General features: G+C 37.8%; 1 protein-coding gene across 4 annotated transcripts in view; it reads left to right on the forward strand.

Annotated features, from left to right (window-relative positions):
• SC5D (sterol-C5-desaturase) overlaps positions 1-7,871 on the forward strand; it is a 21,462-nt gene that overhangs the window by 9,311 nt on the left and 4,280 nt on the right. For 3 of the 4 annotated variants that reach the window (XM_011964983.1, XM_011964985.1, XM_011964984.1), the window contains 2 exons: positions 6,648-6,867; positions 7,606-7,738. In XM_011964983.1, the coding sequence (XP_011820373.1) occupies positions 6,658-6,867; positions 7,606-7,738 (343 nt within the window). In that variant the 5' untranslated portion in view covers positions 6,648-6,657. Of the gene's footprint in view, positions 1-6,647; positions 6,868-7,584; positions 7,739-7,871 lie in introns of all 4 variants that reach the window. The other variant, XM_011964982.1, reaches the window with a different exon arrangement.

Raw genomic sequence — 7,871 nt, forward strand, 5'->3', positions numbered from 1 at the left:
GACTTGAAGTAGTGGTGAAGAGGCAATAGTTTGCAACCAGATTGTGTGTATTTGAATCCTAGCTCCAGCATTTACTTACTCTTATGACCCTATGCAAGTTACTGAAAATTTCTGTGCCCAGCTTTTTCATCTATAATACAATACTAGTACCTAACTTTTGAGGCTTCTTGAAAGGGTTAAATTAGTTAATATACGTAAAATATTTAGATTACCTAGTATATAGTAAATATTACTATCAACTACTGTCAGTTATTTTTCAAACAAAAATCAAGTGACACCTATTTTATCTTCTATTGCAGTAATTTTGACTCATTTTTGACTGCCTTAACAGTGATAATCATACAGGTGTTATTTTATTGAGTACCTTTCTTGGGTCAAATGTCAAAAGATTACTTAGTCTCTAAACCTCACAGCAATCAAACATGTTTGTGTTCTTTTTGGTTGCAGCATACTATTCTAGGTGTTGTATTGAATTAGGGCTACATGGCACTGTGGGAAACATGTAGATTGATTCATCAGCTGTTAGCAACCTTTAGTGATATAGCAATATCCTTTACAATTATTAAATGTTTATGTTCTCTGATATTACTTAGTACCCTGTCCCTGTCGCACCACCTCCCTTGATAGTCTTCACCCTTATTACTTCAGCTACCTGTATACTAACTAGGCTAGCTTTTGAACTTCACATTTATATTTACATGTGGCCTATTGCCTATATCTAAGATATAAGATGACCCACAGATAATTAGATTTTAAAATCTACATTGAACCCATTGTGAACCCCAGATATCTGAGACAGGTCTCAGTCAATTTAGTTTATTTTGCCAAGGTTAAGGATGCATCCGTGACACAGCCTCACACAGCCTGGGAAGTCCTGACAACATGTGCCCAAGGTGGTGGGGGATACAGTTTGCTTTGATACATTTTAGGGAGACATGATACATCAATCAGTATGTGTCAGATCTACATTGGTTGGGTCTGGTAAGGTGGGACAACTCATAGTGGGGGCTTCCAGTTTAGAAGTAGGTAAGAGACAAAGGTTGCATTCTTTTGAGTCCTTGATTAGCCTTCCACTGAATACACAATTTAGTCTGGCTCAGTGAATCTTCATTTTTACATAAACAATAGGGCAGAGGAAGCAATCAGATATGCATTTGTCTCAGGTGAGCCTCAGAGGGATGACTTTGAGTTCTGTCTGTTCTTTATCCACAAAGGAATTTTCTGAGGGCAAATTGTGAGGGAGGGATGTAGCTTCTTATTCTTGTAGCTATCTTATTTAGGAATAAAGTGGGAGGCAGGTTTGCCTAACATAGTTTCCAGCTTGACTTTTCTCTTAGCTTAGTGATTTTGGAGTCCCAAGATTTATTTTCCGTTCATACCATCATTCCTTACCCACCCCCTATTCCTACCCTACCCACATCTGCTAGCTCTGCCAGTATTCCTTATTTCAATTACAATGACATCACCATCTACTTAGACCAGCTAAAGTCTCACAGTTGCCCTAGATTTCTCTCTCACTTCCCAGCATCTGTGGGTTATCCAAATCCTGTGGATGTTTTGACTTGAGAAATCTCTGCTGGCTAGTCTTAACAGCCACTGCCTGAGGTCAGGCTATCATTTTCTCTGGGTTAGTCTGCCACAGGAACAACCAAACTAGTCTCCCTGCTTCTCACTGATAACCCATATTTCTTTTCTTTTCTTTTTTATAGTGATGGAGTCTCGCTGTGTTGCCCAGGCTGGTCTTGAACTCCTGGCTTCAAGCGGTCCTCCTACCTCAGCCTCCCAGAGCGCTGGAAACAAGTGTTAGCCACCTCATCTGGCCCAGTACTCCAGATTTCTAATGGAATGGTTTTTATGAAATGGGTCTGATTGTATATTTTTCCTACCCAGAAATCTTAAGTGTCTCCCTATAGTGTGTGAGAGAAAGTCCAAACTCCTCAGCAGGACAGCAGATCCCTCCATGCGTAGTCTAACACCAATCTCCTTTACAAGTCCATCCCCTAACATGTTTTTCCCTCTGCTCCACCCCTATCACCCTGTCTAACACCCACCAGCCACACGGAGTGAGCCATGAATGCATCATGTTCTTCCCTTGGTTTGCAGTTGTGACTTCTCTTTGGAATGGCTATCCCTAACCTTTTCTTTCTGGTGATGTCCTTCAAAGTCCAAATCTAATATAGTCACTAGGAAGCCTTTTACCATAAGCTGAGGTAGTTGTGTTGTCTTTTCTGATTTCATAGAATTTGCATATATATCTGTATTGCAGGACGTGTCCTATTGATAGAATCGTTTTTGTAGTTGCCTTTAAGACTGATTTAGACTGTGTCTTTTTAATGTTTATATCTTCATTACCTAGTGTAGTGCTTAACACTTAATAAGTTCTTATTTGAATGAATTAACATGGCATGTATGATAAGGAATATATGTTAATATCTGGCATTTGGTGCTAATTAAATTTTTCCTTCCCTGACAAAGTGAGGAAATGTTTATAATTCATGTCATAAACAATGGGCCAAACTCCCTAATATTTAAGGAGCTTCTAGAGTTTGACTTTTATAAAGATACTAAAAACCCAGTGGGAAAATGGGCAAAGGATAAAAACAGATAAACACAGAAAAAAAAGTATAAATTGTTCTAAATATATTGAATGATGCTCAACTTTACTCATAATAAGGTAAATGCAAATTAAGTATACCTGACATAGCCCTTCTTTCCTGATGAATATGTGAAAGTTTGATATCCTCTGCTAGTAAGATTGTAGAGAAATGGGTAAGGTACTGTCCTACATCGTTTGAGGACTATGAAGTAGTTGTAACCCTTATGGAGAGTGATTTAGCAATATTTACCAAAGTTATGAGTGTGTAACTCTTTGGCTCAGCTCTTCTGCTTTTGGAAATCTGCCTAATGAGGGCCTGTCATTGCAGCATTATTTGTAATAGCAAAAAATTGGAACCTATCCAAATATCTAGATATGTGTTAAGTAAACACCTATGTAACACTGAATTAGACATAATTCAGTTGAACTCACAGAAAGGGACACAGGTCCATAGTCCCTAGTCACAATTTGCAAGTCTAGAAAGCCCTGAAAAAACAAAAAATTGTTTTCTTTTTTGCTTTAAGTTCAGCTCCCAAACTCATTTGATGACAAATTCTGACTCCATCTGACTGAGGTGCCCATTGTGTCTTGGCACCCCTACCAGGTATTTCTGGTGTTTTTTATTGTTTTGTTACTTTGAGTTTCATGTGGCAGTGTGGGAACTACCACCTCATGTGACTTAAGGAATAGAAAAACAGATTGCGGATGTTTTATAGCGGTAGTAAGGACTAAGAATTGATGAAAACTAGGGAGACATTGCACAGGACCGAAAATGAAGATTCTAACCGTGTTTCGGTTAAGTGGATTTCACAATAGGAAGTAAACAGGCCACTCATTGCTTTGTTGATCATGAGAAAAGCTGTCATATATGAAGAACTGCTACTGGAGGATGTATGTTAGTATTAACAAGGAAGAATTCAGAAATTTAGGAAGCAGTGTGGTGAAAAATATCTTAAAAGTAAGGCAAGAGTCAGTAGAAAATTTACTTTCTAGACAGCTCTGTTATGCATTCTCTTCAACCGTGTATTATAGTTTTTAATCATTTACTTTTACCTCACTGTGAGCAGAATACAGCCTTTTCCTTTGGGTCTTGCTCTGTTGCCCAGGCTGGAGTGCAGTGGCACGATCATGGCTCACTGCAGCCTTGAACTCCTTAAGCAATCCTCCCACCTTTGCCTCCTGAGGGTAGCTGGGACCACAGGGCTGTGCTACCATGCCCGGCTAATTTTTATATATTTTGTAGAGACGGGATTTCACTATATTGCTCAGGCTGTTCTCCAACTCTTGAGCTCAAGGAATAAGCCTACCTCCCAAAGCACTGGTATTACAGTCATGAGCCACCATGCCTGGCCAGAATACAATCTTTTTCTCCAAGGAGTGTTACACTTTGGGAAAAAGCAAGTATATTGCTTGCACAGTTAAGGGAGGCCTAGGAATCAAAACTTCTTTTAAGAGTTCAATTGTAAAGATCCTGTTTTCACAATTACTTAATGCTTGAAATGATGTTGATAAATCAGCAATAATAAATGTTTAACATTTTAGCTGACAATGAGGTTTGAAAATGAACTTGTAGATATTTTGAAAGATTTTCTATCGCTAATGAAGTGATGATACGTAATGTCTTTAATTATACCATACATTTAATGGCCAAAACCATAGATAGGTCAGGAGAAGCTGATGTTGAAGAAATGCTGAACATTAATCATGATGCTTCTGTTAGGCATTTCTTGGGTGATGGGGAAATTGCTGAAAGGTTTCTGAATGCACCTAAGTGTCACGCGTCCATGTGAAGAGACCACCAGACGGCTTTTGAGCAATAAAGCTTTTTAATCACCTGGGTGCAGGCAGGCTGAGTCCACAAAGAGAGTCAGCAAAGGGAATTAGGGGTTGCAGCAGTTTTGTAGGATTTCGGTAGGTAGTGGAAAATTACAGTCAAAGGGGGCTGTACTCTTGTGGGTCACAAGGTGCTCAGTAGGGGAGCTTCTGAGCCAGGAGAAGGAATGTCACATAGTAATGTCATCAGTTAAGGCAGGAACGGGCCATTTTCACTTCTTTTGTGATTCTTCAGTTGCTTCGGGCCATCTGGATGTACAGTGCAGACTAGGTCAATTGAGATTAAACAGCTGGGAAGAGAAATATGAACAGACTTGGGGACACCATCACGCATTTCCACATAAGCATAATGAGAGTCCCAAAAGGAGAAGAAGGAAAGGCATAGAAAGTTTAAGAAAGTGGCCCTAGACTCACCAAATTTGACGAAAAACTTTACACATCCAAGAAGCTCAACAGTATAGGGTTGGGGTTTCTTTTTGGGGTGCTGAAAATGTTCTGAAACTCGATAGTGGTAATGATTGCATAGCTCTGAGAATATGCTAAAAAAACTAGTCCATCATATACTTTAAAATAGTGAATTTTATGGTATGTGAATCGTATCTCAATAAACCTGTTTCATTAAAAACAAAAGGAGGAGCATGATCTTTATGTAGGGATGGAAAGATCTCCAAGATATGTATACAGTTAAGAAAAAGAAACTTCACAGTGTATATAGTATGCCACGTTTTGTAAGGAAGGAGAGAAAAATCTGTTGTTCCATCTTACATTAACACTGTAAGGATTCTCGGGAAACTAATAGGTATGGTCACTCAGAGAGGTGGAAATGAAATGACAGTGTGGTTTACAGTGACATGGATGGAAGCAAGGCTTTGTATTGTATATCTTTTCCTGTCAGTTTCTCATTTTGAACTATATGCGTATTATTTTTTAAGAAACTTTCTTAAATCCCTGTGGGAATTTAGTGGAGAAATCTCATAGGGAATCTAGTGAAGGAAATAGGCTACAAGGAAGTAAGTCAGTATTTTCAGAATTTTCCTTACCTATGGGCTATTTTATTTCATAAATTGGTGGTTAGTAACATGGCCCAGTATGTAAGAGATAAAGGCCATTTGAACCCCTGAAATCCATTTGGGTAAACAATTTGCAGATAGGCTTCTTGTTCAAAAATTTCAGTTCTAAGTGAGAGAGGTATTTTAGATGCTGACCACATCTTCTTGTGCGAACAATGCAATGAGGAATGAGTGAGTCGATCGTAAATGATAGATTCCATAGTCAGATCACAAAAGCTGACCATAATATCACCAAACTGTATTGTAACAGGACCATGAGTATAGAATGGACTTAAAAATGTACTGAACTGACTAATGTTGTTTTAGAGTTTAAGCATCTGAAACAGGAGCTGGCAAACTATCTAAATGGCCAGGTAGTAAATGCCTTTGGTTCAACGGGCCGTACTGTCTCTGTTGCAGTGATACAAGCCCACCTTTGTAGCGGAAAAGCAGCCACGGACAGTATGTAAACATCTGGGTGTAGCTGTGTTCCATAAAGATTTTTACAAAGCAGGCTCTGAGTTTGGCCCATGGGCTACAATTTACCAACTCCCTGATCTGGAATACTGATTAGAGGTGTAGAGAAATAAATGTATTCTAGTTCTTAACACCAAGAATACATCTTCCTTTGTTCTGTCAATGGGAGTGTCAGAAGAACAGATAGTCCCAATTCTATGGTTGTGGTGGCAGCATGAATGTCTTCTAGGAAATTTATCTTAGGTGTCAGTGCTGAAGCAGAAATCTCTGAAGTATGAGTCCTTGAAGGAGAGAGATGTAGCTGAAAGAGGAAACTGTTTTTCTGAGTACCTAGTCCCCTGCATTCCTATCTTTCCTACTTGTCGTGCTGCCGTAGGACGCACTAGGAAAGGACACGGAAATGGAATTGGATCTGGGCTTGTGCCACTTAGCAGCTTGATGACCTTTCCTTGGCCTCAGTTTCTCTAACTGAACTTTAGTATCCCCATACATAATATGAAGAAATTGGACTAGAGATGGTATCTAAGGTCCCTTCTGGCTCTAAAGATGGCATGTAGGGGATTCTGATAGCAGCAGATGTACTACATATGATTGTTCTTAAATCAGGAACTTGAGATATAGTGTTTCTGAAAAATTTTTGCCTGGAAAAATATAGACATGGTAACTAATTGTCGCACATGCTTATCTTTTAGGGGCTCAGTGATGGATCTTGTACTCAGTGTTGCAGATTACTATTTTTTTACACCATACGTATATCCAGCCACATGGCCAGAAGATGACATCTTCCGACAAACTATAAGTCTTCTGATTGTAACAAATGTTGGTGCTTACATCCTTTATTTCTTCTGTGCAACACTGAGCTATTATTTTGTCTTTGATCATGCATTAATGAAACATCCACAATTTTTAAAGGTAAGAAATTTTTTTTACCTGTTTTCTAACTATTAAAGTAAAAATAACAATATGTTTGAGATTTTTAGATTAAGCTGATTATGTGTAACCATCAAATAAAATTTTGGAGACCAACCACAAATGGGTTAGATATTTTCATTTTTAACAAAACTAAGTCTAGTATCTTATATTGTTAGATGCATATTGGAGCATTTTTATGCTGATACTGAGTAAATAAATGCATACATTTATGTCATTATTTTAATATGATTTTCACACTGAAATGTGTGGTTTTTTTTGTTTTCTTTGTTTTTTTTTTTTTACCATGTTTTGTTTTTTGGCTAGATAGGGGATTCAAACTCAGTAGTTTCGAAGTTGTTTACAATCATTTTTAAATTTCAGTTGTTTGTACTTGTCGGTGACTCCAAGGACCGAACAGCAAAAGAAAAAATAGAGGATTGGGGATGGAAGTTAATTAGGAAAGAAACGATTATTCCATAAATAGAAGTTTAGAATGCAGATTTTGGAGGAAGGAAAAAAGGTTTCAGAATTTAAAATACTTTATTGCATTTTCTCAGTACAAAAGGAATGATTTTCTTACATACCTATTTTCAAGTTTTTAAAATTTTAATAGAAGCAGTTTTGGAGGTAAGCCCCTTCATGTAAAAGAGATTTTAAAAATCCAGTCCAGAACAGTTTTACGCCTGTTGTGTTTAACATGGATTTTGTGATTTTAAGTATTGGAAATTTCACTTTCAGAATCAAGTCCGTCGAGAGATTAAGTTTACTGTCCAGGCATTGCCAGTGATAAGTATTTTTACTGTTCCAGTGTTCCTGCTGGAGTTAAGAGGTTACAGCAAATTACATGATGACCTAGGAGAGTTTCCATATGGTAAGTAAATCACACGAGTGTCAGGAAGATAATAGTCTAAGCACAGGTTAGTTTCCTTAAAAAAAAAAAAAAAAACCTGCAACCTGTTTTTATTTTTTTTTTTAAAATAATTACAAATTATCTGATTGTTTTT

Source organism: Mandrillus leucophaeus, unplaced genomic scaffold (genome assembly GCF_000951045.1).
Source record: "Mandrillus leucophaeus isolate KB7577 unplaced genomic scaffold, Mleu.le_1.0 Scaffold71, whole genome shotgun sequence".
Classification (NCBI taxonomy): domain Eukaryota; kingdom Metazoa; phylum Chordata; class Mammalia; order Primates; family Cercopithecidae; genus Mandrillus; species Mandrillus leucophaeus.